This window comes from Ceratosolen solmsi, unplaced genomic scaffold (assembly GCF_000503995.2).
Source record: "Ceratosolen solmsi marchali unplaced genomic scaffold, CerSol_1.0 scaffold15, whole genome shotgun sequence".
Taxonomy (NCBI): Eukaryota; Metazoa; Arthropoda; class Insecta; order Hymenoptera; family Agaonidae; genus Ceratosolen; species Ceratosolen solmsi.
The window spans coordinates 2,356,651-2,380,553 of NW_011948434.1; the positions used below are offsets into that span (position 1 = coordinate 2,356,651).

Here is a 23,903-nt window from a genome sequence, read left to right on the forward strand (position 1 = left end):
GTGGAGGGGGGGGGGGGGGGGGGGGGGGGTAAACGAGAGAGAGATGGCGTATAATTAAATGAAAACGAAAATAAAAGAATGCCAAAGATTTCCACTTTTACTCCATGTAATTTTTTGTTTTATTTATTTATTTAGTTTGTTCGTTAGTTTTTCATAAACTTCCCACGTACTGTTCTTGTCGGGTGAAAGCTGTGCCTCAGATAATAGTAATTTGAAAGCGCATCTAGTATATGGATGTAATGAAACATGTTTCAAGGACGCAATCAGATTTCTGCTATACTTTATTTCAATCCCTTCCACTGAACTCACTGATTAGCTTGAGATTTAATGATATTACTTTGGGTTTGATCAAGCTTGTATAAAACATAGAATTTTCAAGATAACACAAATAATATATTTAATTTGAATTTCATAAATATTTCATTCTAGTTCTTATCTTATTTGTATTGTATTCAAAACGCCCTTAAAGATTTTTTTTCTATATTTTTGTAAGTTAAGCAATGAAAATATTATTAATATGAGAATATAAAAAATAATTTTTAAGTAGTATTGTGAATCAAATATGATATTTTAATACAATATAAAAATTTTAAGAACTTATCAATTTTACAATAATACTTTCAACAAAATTTTATAACGAATTCGTTTTTCAAACCAATAACTATTACAACAGTCCATAAATAATAATGCAGAGGAAATAAAATTAAATTTGATGTAAAATTACTGGTGAACTCAACTTCACGTTTGAATAAAAAAAGTTGAAATAAGTTTAAATATATGAAGATTATTGAAAGTGTACTTGATTAAATATATCAAAAAATAGCCTGAATGATCTATCATTAACCATTACATTTTACATAAAATAAAACTAATTGAGAATCTATTTTCCTTTTTGGTATACACATATATGAATATATACATGAAGTGTTAATCATTATTATACATGTGTTGTACTTATCTACAATAAAACCTCTTAATTATATTTATAATGAAACCAATTTTCTATTAAATTTTGAATGGAACATTTAATAATGATAACATAATTTAATATAATGTATAAAAATTTATCAAATATATTATATTAGAAGCTTTATAGTTTTTTAGTAACTTATTTTATTTATAATAAAATTTAATGTGAATTATATTCATGTATTGCTGAATTTAGTACAAATATTTTAGTTAATAAGAACAACAACAACAATAATTATAATAAGAGTAACAATAATAATAGTAATAATAATGATAGTAATAATACGTCAAATAAAATAACATATTAACATTTGATTATTAAATTGTATGGTTGATTTATAAAATGTAAACTGTATTCATTATCGTTTGATCGCTCATTATACATATTCTCGCCATTTACCAAATTTACTTATCATGAAAAATCATGAACTAGATCTATAAACCCGAATGCTTCGTTTTTAAATACCCTTTCAAATCTTCATATAATACACCCCGACTGTATGAGTGCGAGCGCTTACATTAAAAAAATGCGTCAAAAACGTCAAAACCGTTTCCGCCCTTCTATTCGCAGGTCCATCCTCTTAATTAACTAACGAAACTAATGACTGGCCTCTCTGCTCAAATATAGAAGAATACTTTTAATAAAAATACAAACAAGGACCTCTAATTGAGCGCCCCTTAAAAAAGCACCTGTAAAATGGCTTTTTATTAAACAAAATGAAATAATTTTAGTATAAAAGTAAGCGTATGCGCTTTATAAAAAGTACCTTGTTTTTTAGATGTGTCGACAATGAGTTATGAGAACGACATTTTACGAATTTCATAATTTATCGTTGCATTATTCCACGCAACAATTCCAATGCAATGATCTCCAGAACAACAATATTCCACCGGCCGTGTCTGCACGCAGTCATGAAATTTATCTGTCCCCATGCAACCATAAAAATGATCCGAGTGGAGATTTAAAAAGAATTTCAAATATGTTGATCGTAAATAACGATATGAACTAATATATTACATAAATTTATTAATTTCGAAACAAGCAATAAGTAGTACAAGAAGTTAAAAAAAAAATCTTTTTTCAAAAGATGCAATCGCACATTCCTTCTCATTTTCGATAATACATAATGCAACAGTATCTCCCCATTAGCTTTCCAATATTTCTCTTTCATGTGTGCATATATATAAATGTGTAAGCCTATATGTACGAATACATTCTACTGTATTCGCAAAATCCTATCTCGACGTGGAAGCGCATGTAATAAAGCAATAACATAGGACGCAGTACAGGGTATAACGTATCCAATAACAATACATGCTCGTTCTAAAGTCTACCGATACAGGAACAATGGGAAAGCGATAGGCATCTAAGTTGTCTTTGAAAAATTAACAGTGATGAGAAAAATAAATAATGTCGACGACCAAAGAAAATAAAAGAAAGAGAAAAATGAAGAAAAGACGAAAATGAAATGAAGGAAAAGTGGAGATTCAAAGAAAAAAAAAATAAAAATGCACATGTGGCATATGCGAATAAAGATGGTTAATGAGTAAGAAATTGTTTGAACGAGAAGATGCAGGAAAGACTATAATCTTTATTTTCTTTTCATTTAGATAATCGGGAGATATAAAAATATAACTGATGTATTTTACGCAATAAATTGATTAAAATCTATAAATTTATAAAATCAATTACCGAGGATTCGGCTTTGAATAATACTCGTCTGTAACATCAATTTATAACAGCAATTAATCAAAAATATGTCCAATACGAATATCTACATTTATCGTTTGCTTTCCATCATATTTCATACTTATTCTAAATTCAACTCTATTCTCTCAATTAGACTTGTGAAATTTCTAAAAAAGATCATTTAAAACCAATAGCTGCAGTGATCATGTAATATTAAATATATTTTAGAAATATGCCATGGAATAATAATACACAAATAGATACGATATTATCAAATTAACGTGATAAATAGAGTAGAGCGAAGGTAACTTGCACTTAAACTAAATAAATAATGTTAGTCGTTGTAAATGAAAAAGCTAATTGAATGTGCTGGTCTTTATATGTGCACACGCCTTTCACAAACTATAAAAATAAATCTCAAAAGAAGTTACCGAAACGTAGGCTTTCCCACTGGAGCTCGCACTGCAAGAGCAACAAAGCAAAACGAAACGGGAGAAGGAGAGACGATACGCGCGTGTCCCTACTTACATCGGGACGCGTGCGACCTCTTGTTCTAGGCTGTTTCTCCCCTTCTTTTTTCTCGTATATCGCCGATAGGTAAACGCTTTCCCATAGTTATCGTTTACAACTTTGCCCCAATTCATCTTGCCGCCCATTTTCTCCCTCTCTCGTCTTCTGACGCATCATAAGCTTTTCAGATGCTCGTGCTCTTATGCCGCTCAACTCCTGTCGCGATCCGCCCACTCCTCCCTCTCCTGATCCACATTAATTCGTCAACGGCTCTTCCTTTTTATCTATTTAAAAACATGATAAGCATTTGGTGCCTCTATAATTGCATTCTCTTTTCAATCGATGCACTATTTACACTTTTTCGTCTGTCAATTTTCTGATTAATTTATAATATTAGAAGATAGCGCATAACAAGATTCAAAGTGAGAGTTACCTTTTCTACTTCCATAAATATTGATTTTACTTTTACATGTATTCCTCTTTCAATTAATGCTCACTTACAAAATATGAGCAAGAGAACAAGAGAACATGCACAATAATCATTGAAATTATGAATATCATGAAATATAATAGTCAAATTCATTCGAGAACTGTTTGTACGCTTTGATAAACTTACGCTACGCTACGCTTATCTACGCTTTGATAAAGCTCGCATTAAAAGTAGCATAGTATGGTGTGAATTTTGTATTAGCTTATATAAATCAAAGTTATTAATTTAATGAAATAACTAGCTTTTTGAACATATCTCTTTTATATTTTATATTGTTGGCATTCAATATATTATTCAATTAATATTTAATATGCAATCTAATCGAGTAAGAATTGACTTTTTTCTTGGTACGTACAACATCTATTACCCACAGATAAAGAAAGAATATTGAAGCAATCGCTTACAATCCCTGTTTAAAAGATTCCTTTTCTTATACTCATAATCAAACAATCAATAATATTAAACACTGCACGTTTTTTAATCGAATTAAAAGTATTATTTACCCAAGTGTTTAAATTCAGAATAAATGCGGAAATTTATTTAAATACTATAAAATGACATACTGAAATATATTATTATATCCCGGAAAAATACTGAAATAAAGAATATTTATGCTCGTCATCGAAATAATTGACAGCGCCATGTTCTTAGAGGATCTAGTGACTAAACAGTATTTTACACGTTATTGCAGGAACTTGAAAATAACTCATCTAATTATCAGGTATATAATAATTTTTTAATCCTCCTATAATTCAATAATTACATATCGTAGCTACAACCGTCAAAAGTCGCAAGTACTTAAATACTTTAAACGAAGCATAAGGCGTGTACGTATTTGTACGAGTATTCGTGTGTGTTTGTGTGTGGGGGGAACGTGTATTCACGTATATTCGTTAATTCATAGTCCGTTCATAGTCTAAGCATTAGTAAAACAATTATACAATTACAGACAGACTGTATAATTAATAGGCCGTTTCGATGCTTAACCCTCTCGCATATTTGGGTCCACATTCCGTGAACACTGTCGCAATGTGCCGCACCCACGCAAACAGGCGCATGTCTCGGCATTAATTTGGCTGCACCGCAACGCGTATTTGCTCGTAAAATTATTGTCGTTTCGTTCTCAGATTATTTGGTCATACAATTTCCGAAATCGAGCCAATTACCTATACTCTCACATTATTTATCGACTATACGCTAATTTCATTTGAATATTAATCTAGATTATATATTCCGATTAAATTACCAGTCATGCTTCGATATACTTTTCTACTTTCAATATCAACTATCATACGACAAGTTAAAGAACAATTAATGTCTATATAATTTAAAGTATTTATTAGCTAATTGAATCGATGATTTTCAATAATATTATATATGGATATAATGACAACTCTTTAAGTGCTTATTTTCATAGAATTGAATTAAAATTTCTTATAAATACCTGGTAATAACGTGAAAATGACAAAGCAAAAAAATCTAATGTATTACTATGCAAAAGCAATTATAATTTTTATAATTTATATTCATTTTTATCATTCGATCAATCACATTAATTTTCATCGAATCTCTTAAGAGCGATGCGTTCAATTAAAGCGCATTTCGGCTTCACAACAAAGCCAACAACAATCGTCGAAAAATGGAAGATCCGCTTTCGTCGCGGAGCCTTCGATTCCGGGTAGCAAAAGGTTTTTACAAAAGCAAAACAGGAAAAAGGGGAATCCCATTTAATTTCATTGAAACACGAAAAAGCGCAGGTGGCAATGGGAACCACAGTTGACTGTCGAATAAATAAAAGAGCAGCGGGCACAGGGTAAGCTACCCACCCCCGGCGTAATAATATTTTCGCGCAGTTCAACGGAGCGCGCATTTCGGCAATTAATCGGTGGGCGCGTACGAGCCGCCGATTTGTTGATTCTGGATTCTCGCCGGAATTCAAGCCGCAGGGCACGGGTGCGCGCATCGCGTCGAGAGTGCAGTTGCAGTTAATTTGCTCACTCCAAGTGCGTTTGATTCCTCTAATTAATTGATTGGTGGGGTCGTGGTACGCGTCGCCACCGTTGCCGCCGCCGCCGCCGCCACCACCACCACCACCACTGCATCTGCGCGGATGGCGGTAATCAAGTATGTAGCCGAACGAAGGGAGAGGCGCGCTTGCATTGGTCCGTGTACGTGTGGCCGGTGCCGCGTGCGACCGAACTCCTGCAGCTTGAGAATGCAATAAACGGATGACGCACTTGTAGAAGGCGTCCCAGGAGAAGACTGAGGGATCGGATTTGTTCTGAAGCGGGAGGCAGCTTTTTCTCTAATATTTACCTAAATGAGTTTTTTATTTTTATGGATTAAATCGCCGGAACGATGACCTTATTTTTAAAAACGTTATTTTGCTATTATTACAATAAAAAAAATTACATTGTGTATATTGATTATAAATATGTAGTTGTTGTTGTTGTTGCTATTTTTCTATGAAAATAAACTGGATAACACTAACGAATTAAATTGGCTCATAAAACTCGTTTGTCATTCTATGCAATTATTAATTTATAGAATAAACTTCATTTCGAAAGATATTAGGAGTCGATTCGTGGCTAAAACGAAATTATTGTAAATTTTTTGATGAACAAAATTTGTATTTGCAATACTCACGTTTTTGTAGCAGAATTCCAACTCGAATATCTTCTATACCCGAAATGACAAAGTAACTTTAGAAGCTTAAAATAGCTTGTACAGCTGGTATATATGTACATTATATACAATAAAGTTCGAGGTCGTTTGCTTATACAATAATTAGTTGCTAACTATCAATATTGGAAATATTGATTTTATATATTAGCTATTTGAAGAATTTTTATATCTTAATAGAATAATACTATATAGTTTCTAGTTACCTTTAATACAATTGCTCAATATAATATAAATATTTATACAACTTATTTTGGTTCCCGTATTTCCAATCCCATATTTACAAAGCTTATATTACAATAATATTAAGAGATTACAACCATTATTATTGTTATATATATTATTATTAGTTTAGATAATGCATTTTGAATATTCGGGTAAATACTCATACATAAGAAAAAGGCCAATCAATTAGCTTATTCACATAACTTGACTATTTATGGCCAGTATGTAAAATAATGCAATTAAAATTTAAAGTGATAGATTTTGAGAATTGAAATTATTTATTAAATTAAACTTGAGTGCTCGTATTTAACTCGTAACGTAATTAACACAATATGTCGATAGTGAAATTCTACATCAACATTGAGATATCCGAATAGATCAATTTATTCATAAAATTACTTTCGATCGCCAACAGATAAGCTAAAATGGCATAAAAAAGGATTTATCGAAGTACTGAAAAAGAATACATATACTCGATTGTCATTACAATGATTGGAAAATGGCCGAGTCGTAGCCGAGTTGCAAGGGAAGTTTTCACAATGCGAGCACCTTAGAGGACAAAAGCCTTCGTGATTATATTATCTACTCGCGGATCAATAATAATGCCAATGCTTAATGAGCCTCTGAAGCACCCGAGAAATTGACGCCAGATCGTATCGTTAATAAAAGTAACCAAAGGGCTAAAGCATTATTCAACATTTTGTAGCGGTAAAACGCGAATACGCAAGGGTACGCGCCCGCCATTCTTCTGCCGAACAGACAAAAGAACGGAGAGCGAGCGCGGCGTAGTGACGGAAAGAAACAGTCAAGATAAAGAAAAAGCAAAGCACACTCACCGAGATGTCCGTTCTCATAATAATCGCCATTGTCCAGGCGGTGCTTCTTGAGTTGATGCGCGTGGTGGCCGGCCGTGGCGGCCAAATGACTAGCGGCGAGGCTGAGACTGACGGAAGCCCGCTTCGGTGGTCTCCCCGGCCTGGAGCTGCACAGTGGTAGAGAGTTACTGTGGTTAGAGACAACCGTCATCGAGGTAACGATCTACCCCGAGAGTCGCGGCAAACACTTAGTACTAGTCTTAAATTTATCGCGTGTGCGCGACTTGCACGCACCGAGGTGATCCCCGAATGGCCGAGGATCGACTCGCGCGTGAAAATCGGCATGAGCTTGTTAATTTTTGCCGGTTTATCGACTCCGCATTTTGCATGGAGAAAACTTGTTGCAAGATTTTTATGAAATCCAGTAGATATTGTGAGTCTCGGAAGTTACTGGTGTGTTGTGTTATAGGCTCTGTCTTTAAGCTCTGTACTCTTAAATTGCAAAAATTCGTATTCCAATGGAGAGCCTATCTACAATTACGTCAATATCGTTAACTCTTAACCTTTTAAGCCTACTGTTGATTGCTCCATTAGTATAATAAATATTGTAAAAATGACCTTTGGATGAAAAATAAATTTATAATAAATAATAAATTTATCAATTTAATTTGCTTGAATTTTCATTAGATCACTTATTATCATACTCATTTTCTTATTTAGTGAAATTCGAATAAAAGAAATAACAAAATATATTATTAAAAGTCCAAATAATATAATTCAATAATTCAATAATAGCATGCAATTTTAATATCAAACTATAACTAATGTCGTAAAATATATTATCGTTTAAAACACTAAAAATTGGCAATAAATTGAAGGTATACTTTTGTGACTTTTAAACATCTTTAACACGTTAAAAGCCAATATTTTTAAATAAATTTATGCCGTTTAAAAATAAAACTATGAATATTGGTGATCTGAACGTCAGAAATGATAAATTATCGTCAGAAGTTGAGAAAGTCAACGGAAAGATCATTAAAGTGGGAAGAATAATTTCTAAAACTACCATGCATTACACCGTTAATCTGCCTGGATCGTGCGAACGGTTTGAGAAAGAGGGACTCTTGGATGACTTGTAAAAATTTGTGTTTTCAGAAAAAAAAGTTTACGCATCTGCTGCACAACCTATTTATTATTTATTATCTCATCATCTTTTTTTCAGTTCAAACAAGAAGTTTTTTTTTTTGTCCAATAGTACATAATATTATTTTATTACATTAAAAAAAGAACGTTAGATAAATAATATTATAAATAATTAAATATTAACAGACTGGCAGTCGATTAAACAAGTCGTAGAAATAAAAATTTCTTTAACACTACTATAATGCTACATTACCTTAATCTCAATAAAAATAATATTTTACTTGATATTATTTATTTATATTTAAAATAATGTATCGCATACTTTTTATTATTATTATAAGCGTGCGCGCACGATCGCGGTTGTATGTGCAGACGAGCGGTTATATGTAAGTGCTTGCTTGTAAATTGAACATAATCTTCTTAATAATTCATAATTTTTTTACAACTGACATAGCTTCGTATAAAATTGACGTACTTAAATTGAATATTAAAAGTCTTCAAGAAAATTAAAGTAAAAATAGCAGGTTAATCCTTAACGCGAAAAATGTCGTGACTCGAATGAGCAGATGTGTAATCCAAATCCTGCATAGTGTATAGAAAATTTCATTAACTGTGTCATTAAAAATTACTAAAAGTAACAAAATGAAAAAAAAAGTCTATAATGTGAGCGATAACTTTGGCTTACAAGCCATAATACAGCCGAAGGCGATAATATAACAAAACCAAAAGTCGTAATAACAAGCGATCTGTATATATGATTAATAACTAGCATAAACGAATTAACGCCTTTTAAAATACGTATGGCAATATCGGCGGCTTAGTGTCGGCTAAAGTCCAAGCTAATATGTGTGCAGGCAAATGCGCACAACCATGTGTGCGTATACACCTGAAACGATGAGAGAGAGAGAGAGAGAGAGAGAAAGAAAGACAGAGAGAGAGAGAGAGAGAGTGAGAGCAGGCGGGCGAGGAGTACAAGAAGGGCTCGGGAAGACTCCTTCATTATTCATGGCGCTATGGGCGCCGCGCGTCAAAACCCCGAGGAAGCTGCTACGGCCGGCCGGGGCCCATTATTACACAACAAAGGAATGCAGGACCCCGGCGCGCATTCGAAAATCATCGAACCCTGCACGCGCACTTATGCATACCCGACTCTATACTATCATCATTCGGTCAGTGGAAATTTCGTTTGGTGCCGATTCGCAACAGTCGCCGCCTATTCGCCACTAGGAGCTTTCCTTTTCAATGGTTACCACGGAACATCTCCCCGAGATTTACAGACTTCATTTGGATACAATGGACTACATATTCAATAGCATTTAGCTGCTTTTCCTAGATTACAGCGGAGAAGCACTCTTCGCTGAATAAAACCTCTGAATCACGTGTATCTATTACTATAATACTAACATTATTACTACACTACTAACGTTATTTACTTCATTTACATTATTTAGTAATACACGTGGGATGCCATTTTGGTAAGTGAATTTATTACTATTTTATTCACAGCAGAATTCATTTAACATCTTCAGTTCCCAAGGAAATTAACGTATAGCTTAAATTTACAAAACATTCATCTACTTGCGCTCTTGATCAAATTTACATTATATTTTCGTCATTAAATTAAGTCACTCAAAACGTCCAAAGAAACACTTATTCCTTTAGCTTCTTTAAAATTCAATTGCATGAAAGTTTCATCAACTGAAAACGAATACCGAATTATCACCTAATGAAATAAACTGTAATTTTTTAAGACCTCTGTGCAAAATCATAATGTAAAAACACCATCGTATAATAGTCAAGACAGATTTTAAAATGTAATTTTTCATCGTTCCACGGCCAACCTCCGTAGCTCCATTCTTTTTCATCGTTTCTGCTCTTTGTCTCGACCATTCGGCGAACTCTACTTCTCTACCTTATTTTTCTCCCTTCCCTTGCCTGAATTGAAACGTCCATAATTCCCACCATCTCTTACGTTTTACAGCTCAATCGCGCGATAGAAAACGTTGATTTGATTTTTAAATTATATTTTTAAGCCCCGTTAACTACACTGCAACATAAGTATTAAAATTTGAATAAATTATCAATATTTTTAGATGAAAATTAAAATTTCTTCTTTTGAATTTCTATACAAAACAAAGATCATAAAGGTAAGAAGCTTATTATAAAATTCGAAATATCTGTTAATTAAATCTGCAATCATGAAATACTTGTCAATGCTACATAGAACGAGAATCTTAATTATAAAAGCCATATAAATTTGCTTCGAGTTACGTTATAAAATTAAATAATACTTTCCCAATATAATTTACAAAAGCATTATAATGTTAAATAATATTAATGGAAAATCTTTCTATCTAATTCTATTTTAATACAAGAAAAATTATTACGGAGTATATACGTATACGTATATGCACGTACGTACATCTTTATCATTAGGAATGGAAAGTGTGGAATAATGACATTCAATTGCCCAATGAATGAATTCAAATACCAAGCGACAAATTCAACCTAAGCTGGAACATCGAATAATCTGGCGATTTTGTACTAAAGAACAACGAAGTCGAAAACTCTCCCAATCTCTTAAACCGCTTAGTTTCGAGTTACACCAAATAATAACGAACATTTAGTGTGTGCGTATAATATGCACTTGTTTGCCTTCGATATTTATTGCGCCCTAGCCTTTTTCGGACTCTCGGGTTTGCGGTCCATTGCACATCGTTCCAAGACATACGAGTAATTCGCGGTGGACTGATAATCAGACAATACTGTTATTTATTGCTCGTAAATTTGTATCGCAAGATTATTATAACGATGTGCTATTCTTTACTTTTGTTTGTTTTGGAAAATACTTTATATGCAGGCTGTGAGCCGAGTAATTTTTTAAATTACCGAGTAATTGGATGTACGCTCAATAAAAAATGTCTTATTAAATTGGAGCCTATTAAATTTGCATTACTCTTAATTATCGAATCTCTCCGTGGTAGTTTTGTTTTTGTTTCGATTTACTTTTATGATATTTTTATCGATTTATCAATTTTTTCTCGTTAATTTAAAAATAGTTTAACTTATATATGCGTGAATATTTATGGGTGCAGGTGTATGCACGCGCGCGTCAATATTTGCAAGCCTTTACTTTGAAATCAAGGTAAATGTACAAACGATCAAGATCGTTTGCGTCTGAATTGTACTCCAATCCACTGAATTAAAGTGTCGGAGATATATATATATATATCGTATCAATGGTACTTCTAAGTGCTAATTTAGTTTGATCGTACGTGCGTAAAAAGCATTAAATCGGATGTGCGTGAAAAACTTAAACTTATCGGCAAGCGACAATCGCTGACTTCTCAACGGCGGATGATTATCCTTAGCACAGTGAGTTCACCCACGCTAGAAGCAAGAACACGCATACAAAATGATAATCGTCTATCAAGAACCTCAGCAAAGATCTTCATTGAAAATTATTCGTATGCTGGAGTCGTTTATATTGATGTAATGATAAGCATACGATCAAATAAGTGCACCAAAAGCCCTGTTAAACATGCATATAAGAATTATTTCATTGTTAATGTTTTCATCGTGAATTTAATGTAATCATTAAAAGGCATCGTACAAACAAAATGTTGTGAGATTACCGAAAGTTCTGCATTTATAAATGTTAATTTGTATATTACTTTTCTCCAACACTGGCACTATATGTATTGAATATTTGTAGATTATGATGAATCTAATTTAATAAAATTAAAATTACTATTTCAATAATATTAAAATATAATCATCTTTTTTCAATTGAATAATACAAAGCATAGGTATTAATTAATTAATGAGATCTGTTTTGCAGAAAAATCTTAGTGGTGTAAAAGCGGCATATTAATAAACTTGAATTTATTTTAGATAGGTGTCGTAAAAAATAGGGACAATAAAATTAAAATAATATACTAAAATACGAATCCACTATCAATGACACCCTTAAATCTATTTATTTATTTATGATATTTCATATCTATACATTTAATAAGGCACAGTTGGTGCAATCACTTATCGCGACCGTAATAAATAAACGCCAGTGCAATGAGTAGTTTGTGCGCACTACAGGGAAATTCAAACAATATCTGAGAATCCCAACTGTTCACTTCGTAAATTTTCTAAAAATATTTCGATATCGTGGAATATGGAACTAAGTAGCAGAAACGAGTCACAATACATATTCCTCGCGCAATAACTTGTCGATAAACCGTAAAAACTATAAGTGCCGAAGCGGCTTTTATGTGGCCAGGCAGATATCGAGACCAGACTTAATTATGCACATAGCTTTAATTGTCAATACATGTGTAAATAAGGGTAGAGTTGCCGAATCAAAAAGAGCAATACTATGCGAATATTCTTCCGACTGATGAGCAAATCGCTCGAGAAGTAATGCTGCAACTATAAAATCAACGTCTCGCTGAAATATCGCATTACCATCCTTGCTATCGACTCACTTTCCATTTTATTCCTTCCACTTATCTATACAAGTTGGATGTTTCATTACTCGAAGCGAAGGGCCTTTAAATTTGACATAAAATTTACCATCAATTTCTTACTATCAATTTATATACTACACACAATATTCATTTATTATCAATTTATCATTATTTCTATACCTTATTATGTTAATATTTTGCATACAAGTTTTCCTAATATTTGATCGTATTACATTCACTGTCTAAAAGAATCAAATACGTTTTCCTACCTTCAAACTAGATTCTGAAAATTTTCAAACAAACCAATAAGTATTTATAATATAATTCGGCAGCATTTCTTTTCGTGAAGAATCTAATATTTTTTTTAGCAATTTTTATGCACATATTACATATTCTATGATAGAAATTAAAATGTCAATCCAAAGATTATTGATCAGAATTTATTTGAATATGAATTATAAATATAACATTACTATTGAAATATTAATATTATTCGTCCGGTGTGTTCTACTGTATTCTTTAAAATTAATAACCGATAACTCATGAGGTGAATATTAAAGTTGTTAATTCATAGACTAAAATTCCAGTATGAAATAAAATAATGCTTTATTGAAAGGGAAAAATGAAAATTGTAAAATTTTATATATATATATATATATGATAGAAAATACGAATATACGATTTTCGGGATAGTATAGAAATTGTAATGCAAGATCGGACAAATGTACATACGTGCCTGTAAGAAAGCCTTAAATTCGATTTAATAAGCGTGTTATAATAGCATTCTTAAACGTTCCATTACATATATGTCTTTGAGAGCCGCCATATTACAAAACCTCATAGCGCTCCACCTCTTTATAAACTAGCAGAAGCGCTGAATTGGCGTGCATCACAGAATCTATGGATGCACGCGGAGCGCGCGAGCCAAGAATTTCATCCCGATGAACAATAGTTGATTCGCGGGTATGAGTTATACGAACTACGCGGGCAATTTCCCTTCTAATTAAGTGCGTGATATTTAACAGGAATTGTAAATGATCGCTTAATTAATTGAATCAGTAGACGCGCTTTCTCGTATGAAACTTTAATTTCTTCAATTTAAAATAACAATTTCATCGATTCGATTCTTTTTATATTATTTGACACAATTTTCGTCCACGTGATTATTAGTTTCTTCTCGGAAGAAACAATATTTATTTGAATAATTATGTCTTATATGCTTAGTAATTATGAGAGAGATAGTTTTATTGATTTAATTAAAGATATATATTATTAATTATACGAAAGAGGCGTAATTTTCGCCTTTTCTCAAATGACGCGTTTCAATTTAAAAGATCGCAATATAGACGTGGGTATAAATTTGCTTGAAATGTTAATTTGTTCGAGCTAAGCCCAATCTGTCCAACACTTCGTTGCACTCGTATTATATGAAGATTCTCCGACAACAAATAACAGACGTTGATACATTTGTACACATGGATAAGTGTTATTACCTGCAAACAATTCTCCCATAAATAAGGAAGTTGCGTCGCGCTGTGTTGCGCTGCATTTAATTTCCATATCAACGCCACTTTTTTCGTATTCCAAACTCCTAATTTAAATACACAATAGTGTTTGCACTCTGAATTAAGAAAAAGGAGAAGCATTTTACGTACGCAAGCACGTACTACCTCTGTCTCTCTTTTTCTCTCCCTTCCTATCTATATATCTATCTATCTATACATCTATATACACACACAAACACATAATACATACATAAACGCACGCGCGCGCGCGCACACACGCGCACACACACACACACACATATATACATATATATATATATATATATATATATATATGTATATATGTATTTCTCTCGGTTCTGCTTTGCCTTTTCAATATATAATCAAGAGATGCAAGTGCTCGGTCCGATTATACTATTGCAATCTTGGCTGGCCTACAGGCTACACATGAATGCAGAATAGGTTAATGCGGGCGCCGCAGGAGAGTTCGCTTTCCGCGGAAGCGCTCTCCCGTAATTAAGACAATTAAGCCACTCACTATAAATCACATTGGCTCTGCTCATCTACTTTAGATTATATCGCGATCAAGAATACTTCTATACTGTGTATCCGCGCTTTTAAATCTTCACTCCCTCTCTCTTTTCTATATGATCGTAATCTTTCCTTCTCTTTTTCTCGTCTCAACTATCTTCTGTTTCTACATAAATAATTTTCCTTCATTAGAAACTAATATGGCGATGCAAACCAAATGTATAATTATTTATACTCATATTAAGTATAATAATACTGTATAAAATTTATTATATCCTACATAATTTTCATTTTATTAATAATAAACTATCGTTAAAAAACTATTTTCGTTGTTAGTGTATAGTGTTAGTGATTATATATTTTATATAAAAAATTAGTTAAGAACAGATATAAATTTAATTACTATAAAAACATATATGTATATATTTCTATAATATTTCAAAAATTATCTTAATTATGCTTTATATATATAGATAGATAGATAGATAGATATTACATTACATATGATAGTATAATATACATAAAATATAATATAGGATTAGTATACTAGTACTTACTAGTACTTTAAGTATTATTTAAATTGTAAGATTAAAATATTTTAAAGCAAGCTTTTTCAATTATTAATATCAAGGCTAAAAAGGTTCTTAAATTATATTACCAAATTAAAAATTACAATTCTATTTCTATTATTTTTCAAGACTTTATTTTCAATTCCCGATTTATTTTAAAGACGATTTATTATTGTTAAAATCTTTGTATCTATCTCTATACATCTTTTCGACTTTATTCTTACTGTATACAGTAATATATTTCGCACCTTCACGAATACTTTCATTTATGACAAGTCCCATTTCATATAATGTATAAATACATTAATTGAATTGTACAAATTCAATAATAAAAATTACAGTGCTATTTACAAAAATTCAATGTTCCGCCGATACATTAAATTCTGTTTTTTTTTTTAACAAAACTATGAGCTTCAGTCCATAACTAAAAAAAACAGATCCACTTCTTATTTTTTTTTAGCGAAGAATGGTGATACTCACGTAGCGTTGTGTCACTGTAAATTTTCATTGATTGTCTATAAGAAAGAAGCGTCAGATGGAAATGGTCTGTCAACATTAACCCGACGTTCTGTCATTTTCGCCATTTTCTTGCTTTTCCTTTTACGCTTGTCATATATCGTTTCTTTTTACACTTTTCACGAGATTCACGCTGCGACGCGGAAATCGGAAATAATTGAACTGACGCAAGAGGAATGGACGTGAGTTGGAGGTGCTGCGAGGACTCATAAATTGTCAATTTCGAAGTCAATTTGCCCGGGCTTACCAATCGGCTGCCGGTTAATTTCAAGGTGAATTGTGTCCAATATGGGTATATTATTAATGGCCCAGGCGCTGAGGGTGAGTCCGTGTAGAAAGGGATAGGGCTGCAGCGGCACTTGAAGCGTCGAGGGACCGCTGCAACCCCGTTTTCGCGCACTACCCAAATCTATCGCTGGGCTTGCGCGTGTGCGCCTCTACATGGCATATGCACGCGTGATTACGTAACTTTACTGTCTCGCGTGCACCCTCTCTCTGTCTCTCTCTCTCTCTCTCTCTCTCTCTCTCTCTCTCTCTCTCTCTCCCTCTCTCACACACAGTCTGTCTCTCCGACGCTCTCTTTCGCTCGCTCTCTAACTCTAATGCACTCGAAAACGTCATTTGGCGCTGGACGATAAGCTTGCCTCTAGCTACCGAATATGCGTTGTTATTGTACTTGATACGATACGATTGCTAAAGATCCCGCTTCTCTGTTTCCATACCAATGATGTATCGCGTATATACAGCAATAATAATGATTTGACTGTTGAAGAGAAGTGTATTATCGACTACGAATTTAATTCTGAGAAACTCTTATTATTGACTCCGTAATTAGATTTTATAATTAAAATGCTACAGTGATATCTCCAGATTATCTTCATTCCATAAATTTATAAAACGTATTTTTCACTGATACTCGAGTGTATAAAACATATTTTTATACACTCAAGTTCGGCAGTACTGTAATAGATGAAGAAGTTCCTCTTGCATGAGGAAGCGATTAGAATATAACTGCTATTATTAATGAATGTGCATATAAAATTTGTATATTTTTCCTAAGGAACAAATTAAAATTTTTCTGCTTTGAAATATCTTAAAAATAATGAATTGGAATTTATTATATTTATAAAAACATTCAAAGAGTAATGAACGTTAATATATTTCATTTACTAATTAGCATAAGTATTCTTCAATTAATTGTACTATTGAACAATCTTTACAGTTAAAAAAAAATCTGTGGAATAACTTATTTAACTATATAATTAATATTGGTCATAAATTTATATTGTATAATTAATTTAAATTGCGTCTTTTTTATTACGCTAATAGACAATGAACATTTTTATTAAAGATAAATTTTTTAATTTAATTTCAAAATAATGCTGAATTAAAGGCAAACTACTTGTAATGGAGTGAGTTTCTCAAGATCGTCGCAATCGAATAATAAATGAAGAAAATAAGGCTTTCGTCATTCAGCTTCCATATCCTTGAATTGGCACAAGTTGTCCGGTCACGGTCGAGGTCCTTTTCGACCCTCGATAGCTATTCCCCTAGACGGTGGATGCGTGTGTCTCTAAACGTTCTTGCCTCATCTTTGGACAATTGGCCTAACCAATTTGCCCGCGTTTATTCTCTCTCTCTCTCTCTCTCTCTCTCTCTCTCTCTATATATATATATATATATATATGTATGTATGCATGTATGTATGTATGTATGTATGTATGTATGTATGTATGTATATAAATATATATATACATATGGTATGTGTGTGCGGGCACGCGCGCGTGCATGTGTATGTGCGCGTGTGTGCGAATCAGAAACTCTGCCGAGTCAGCTTCCTTGCTACCTTACAGCTGCCAAAGTGATAGGCGCCTTTCTCGAGATTGCCACCACACGATCGAGCGGTGTCTTCTCTTCGCCCTTTTACATTCGAGTGGCTCGCTCTCGAAAGAAACCGTGTGCGTGCGCACATGCACGACGCCATGACTATTAACCCCCTCGAGGCAATTGCACATTCCTCGGGGAATGTGGAGCACTTATTGATCGAAGGCGAATGAAGGGAGCGCATGTTTATTATGTTACCGCGAGCGTATGCGATACGTTGGTCGGCGAATTCGACCGAGCGTTAGACCAACGCAAGGAAGACCGAGACGCTTAACGCGGATTCCAAGCGAGAAGCCTCGATTTACAAAGGCTCTTGGACCCTCGAAATTCTCCGAAGAACCCTAGAGATTTTCTTCGACTCTCTGCGATCAATTTTGCATTGGTATATACGTACTTATATGCAAAAAAAAAAAAGTTTAGTCAATTGTCGAAGATAATGTAAATTATTTAAATATCCGACTTGTCTCTATTGGACTAACGCTATTAAAGATCTCTTGTACAAGTAACAACACATTCTGTCGATTTTTTTATTAATAATTAAAATTAATTATAACATATACAATAATGAGCTTGTAAAAATATTATGGTAAATTGAGGGTAATATAATTAAAAGCCATTTATAATATATGCACTACTATGACAGTTAAATGTCTGAAAAAACTTAAGAAACTGAATTCGCAAGTAACAAAATCGAAAGAACAGTAAAAAAATGCCGTAGATTTCTAGATCTGTTTTAGAAACAACATTGACTCTCAATCTGCCGCTTCACCCTATCTCCATTTCTTCCCTTGATCTACGCTCCCCTCCGTAAAACTTCGTCGCTTGCAATTCCCGTCATAACAACGACTTCAATTTTCGTCAACAGTCTCTCGCACTTATCATCTCAATTCTCTCTCGCTCTTAACTTTAACTTATATAAAATTCATCCTAGCTATCGAAAAGTAAAAATAAAATGAGAGAATTTCGACTTCGATTTCCCGCCTTATAAATTTGATTACCGCAACGCCCAAGCGACCAAATTCACAAACGTCATACGCAATCCATATACACTAAAATCTCTCACTCTCTCTCTCTCTCTCTCTCTCTCACACAGCTTATTTTCCAAATTATAAATTTTTACGACACGCGTCCTTCTATCTTTATCCTCGCTATCTTACTCTTACTAAAAAAGGACAACTGACCCACTCCTCCACTATCATGAATTCATGCTAAGACCAGCGCACCAGTCAAATTGGATTTGTCTGATTTCACGCGTAGAGCGAAAATAACCAGAGTCAGTGAAGCAGATTGTGAGCCCCTTTCGATTTTCCCGCATTTACGCAACGCAAGTCGTTTCAATTGTGCCAAACTGCCACTTTCCTTGGACTTGGATTTTTATTTTATTGACAAATACGCTTGTACTATATCACATACGTCCTTGAAATTGAAGTTATTGTTCGCAGTCTTTATGGAGTATGGCCAATGCCTTTTATGTTCTATTATTTAGTCTCACTTTATATAGAAACTTGTAATTTTATGCCGATTTCATACTTGTTGAACTAAAACTTATATAAATTTATGGAATTTAATAATTTTTCCCTATTCTGCACAATATTTATCGTTTTTTAATTAGTTTTTTCTAATAAGTGGTTTCATGATTTCCATTTGTTTTATAAATTTGTTAATAAAAATAATTTTTTGTTTATACAAATAAAATAAATTTATAGAACTTTTAATTTTTATTTTTGTTTCTACATGATTTAAAATTATAATTTTATTTGTCTTATATTTAAATCTATTTTTAAAAATGTTAATTTTTAACATCTGCATTACATACAAATATACATAAACATTATATACATAAACATAAAGCACCATAGAATATAGAATATATAAGAAATAGAATATACGTAATACAGTTTTTTGTAATCTACAAAAATACGAATGAACGAAAAGACCAATAATTATATAAATTCACTGAAAAATATTGAGCAATAATCAAGCTGAGTATCTCTTAAAGAGTTGATATTGGCATTCAAAGAAAATTAGATGAAAGAAACGCTTGACTAAATTAGTTACACTACGCACTTGAATCATTCATCTTCGAAAAATCAAAAGTAAAGCATCTATAAGACTACTTGAGCCCGCGATCAAGTAAACCTTCCCGCTTTCTCTCCTGTGACTTACAGAAATAAAGAAAAGAAAAAATCTCACCCTCCGTAAAAGGTTGTGGAGATAAGTGTTCAGAAAATAGGAAGAAAGTGCAACGAGCGTGAAAGATGCGATTTCATCGCTTTCGCTTCTGCGAGTTCTTCATTCTTTTCATGCTCCTGGTAACTATAAAAAAGGAAAAGACATGAAGAGAAGGAAGAGATGTAAAAAACGGCGCTCCCCTTTTTATACAACTCTCGCATACGGAAGAAATATTTTCTAATAAGCACAGTGTAAAACCTAGAAGGAGGAGGTGGCAGCATGCACAAAAGAAATCGCTCATACAATCCCACTCCATATCTCTCCGTCTTTCTCATCGTAAGATGGTGGCAAAATGCGGTGGGAGGGGGTGGGGGGGCTAGAGGAACGTGATTCAGAAAAACCGAGGGACTTAACTTAGTAATATTAGATTAAAACTTATGCTTCTTCTCGGTCGCGCAATATGTTATTTTTATTGCTTGTGGCTTTGCATAATATTCTGCTGGGGTGGCATTGCTGAGCTAATTTTAATTTTTACGCTTCATACTCTTATGTATACATTTTTTTTAACCTACGCGCAGAAAGACCTAAAAAGCTGAGTGTAAGAGAATAAATGAGCAAAGCGCGTTGTTAATTTATTTATGCTGCATCGTCGCGACCTCAACTTTCTGATTTGTTTTTGAATTAAAGTCCCTACGCGCTTTCAATCTGAACATGCATACATATTGTTACGTATTAGTGAATTAAAATTTTGGCGTTAAAATTTATGTACAAGAATATTATAGGAAATATGAATATATATATATATATTAAGCTAACACTATGCGCACACACACGCAGGGACACAAGCACATGCGCGCGCACATACACACATTTTTTGATTAATTATTATATTTCCAAAGAAATTCTTTTACATTTTTATAAAATTAAATCCATAGGAAAACAATTTCTGTAAACTAAAATACATATTAACATGAACTATTATCAGGAAATTGCAATGCACATGTCTACAAATTTCATATAAAAAATATAAAAAATCACAAGAAATAAAATTTTATTTGAAAGAACTGAACAATAAATTGAAAACTATATTTTCTTTTTAAATTTGTATTTATCATTAAAACTATTCGTGTGTATCTTTATATCGTACAAAAAAAAACATTTTAACTATTTGATAGTGTAAATTTAAAAAGTGTATGTAATCACGCGATATAGCGCTTAACGTTCAGAGCGAGCGCTGAAATGAAACGAAAATAAAAAAATTTACGTGACATGAGAGTAATCGGAAATCTTCTCGAACTAACGGCTCCATCGTATACGACGAATTGGCTGAAGGTGTATTCCAAAGTCAGCAATGGAAGTTAAAAGGGGAGAAAATGTATTCTCGGAAGCTTATATCATCGGCGGAAGAAAGGAATATGAGGAAGTGGCATGCGTATGCACGAGCCCGGAAATAAACGTTTGCTAGTGTGTCATATTTTTTCCGCGCGTTATTTATTTGACTTTAATAACAAGTGCTTTATCCTAAGATTGAACTACATTTGATAATTATAGCTTGCGTGATGGGAATACAGAGGTAATAAAGGAATGCAGGAAGAAATAACGTATAACCAATGGCCAAGAAATGAGAAAAAAATATAACAAAGAATCCAAAAGAACAATGGAAGTGTAAAAACTGGACTAATTATTTACACTTGTAATATCTGCAGAAATTATTTTAAATACAATTATATCTTCATGAATAATTCTTTATTAAATCGCTTTTTTAAATGACCTACTTAATAATATTAATATGATTACGTAAAAACAAAATCTGATATCCTTCACAAGACTAAAAGTAAAAACAGAAGGTATTAATAAATACGTAAGATATATATTTAATATTATGCATTCTCTAAAAGTATTTTCTGTCTCTTTATCACACTCACACTACACGCGCGCGCGCACACACACACAGACACACCCAAACATGCGGTACAGTATGTCATTATTAATGGAAAAGTGACAGATATGCGGGATCTATGCATAATTAGAAAAAAAATTGAATATCCCGAATTCCGATTAACGAAATAATCTGATGTGATTTAAACGAGCAGTTGAAGTGCGCTAACGATTCAGATAGAAATCCAAAGGAAAAGACAAGCTGCATTGCTCGTGGTAGGTAGGTAGAACAGCTGCGGTCACCACCAACATCCCCAATTATAACTTCGCGCTTGCGCTGCCTGTCGCTACGTCGCGATAAGCCATCGCATTGCCCTTCCTTCCGCCAAAGCCGTGATCTACCAATTAATCCCATTGGACTATCCCTTACCCCGGAAATGACTTTAGTCCTGGTTCGACTGCTAATTAAGTGTAGACGCTCGTCCCTGTAAGTTTATATGATTACTAGTCGGAGCTACTTTATCTTTTATATTATGAAAATCTTGGCTGCGGCGAATATGAACTCGTTCAGAAATGACGATGTGATATGCTTCTACGATCTCATGATAGAAAATCTGATTTTAAAACCAAGAGAGCATGTACTCTATCATTTAAGATTATTAAATTGAGGAATTTAACTCACGCTAGAGAATGGTAAATCTTGAAAAAAAGATCTATTACTTATTTTATAACCAATTCTAATCATATATTAACATCATCTTCTTTAATCATAAAGAGGAGCTATCCAACTCGAGGAGCATATTATGCAAGTGAATAAATGCTGATTTCACAAGCAATTATGAAAACTTGCAGATATGTTTCAAGTGCAGTGCCAAAGAAATATACGCGTGGTTACGATGAAAATGTACGCGCCCGCACGCACACACGTGAATTAATTATACAGGCCCTACTAACTAATTTAAAAATACTTTGTCTCTATATGAGTCATCTACATTTCGTTATACGCTCATATCGGATCAAGGTATCTTTATATGACGTTTGTGAGAGTGCAAGAGCTGCGCGGAGCGCGAATATGCAGGGACACGGACTGCCATATATGCGAGCAAAGTTTTATCGTTTCCTGGTGAAAGGAAGAGAGACAGGACCGCCTGGTTCATTTACAGGCGCCTTCTCTTAATTAACAGGTGCCCCCACGTTTGCGCACTTTATCACATCGGGAATCTTTAATGTTTATTGTTAGTTCAGAAAATACAATATACGATGCCGCCACACGGTTATGTTCAGTACGACACCGCAAATAATAAAATAATAAAAATACAAACAATAACTTTTCTACTACTAATAGAATCCTAACTTGTCTGTAATTAATATCTTTAATAATAGAAGAAAAAGCATATCTCAGCGAGATATAAGATTGTTATCCGTTGAATCGCGAATAAAGCTTAGTACATCTAAAATGTAATCAAAGAAAAGCAATTATTGGGTTATTCCCGAGAGCCGAGGAAACAGTGAATCTTCTTCAAGAACAATACTAAAAATTATGATACTGTATATTAAGGCAATTCACTTTTAATTTAATTAAATGATTTACTGTAATCACAGCTACAACATTCTTATTTTATCGGATTTTCATTTACATAAAAATATATTCAGTAATAAATATATAATTGTAAGCAAATTGTACATAATAAAATTAATATTAAAAAAGTTCTCTTATTTATTAAGGAAAATAACGTTACTATAATATCATGCGTTACTTTATAATAATATTATGGTTCAACAAAAAAAAAAAAAAAATACATAGAATACATTTTTGACATCCCCCTTGTAATTTTGTACTATTTTCAATATAACTGAATAT

The 23,903-nt window shown here is 33.0% G+C and overlaps 1 protein-coding gene across 1 annotated transcript in view; it reads right to left on the reverse strand.

Annotated features, from left to right (window-relative positions):
* Positions 1-23,903, reverse strand: part of dac (dachshund family transcription factor) — a 321,970-nt gene that overhangs the window by 190,104 nt on the left and 107,963 nt on the right. The window contains 1 exon segment of the mRNA XM_011502797.1: positions 7,403-7,542. Within this exon segment, the coding sequence (XP_011501099.1) occupies positions 7,403-7,542 (140 nt within the window).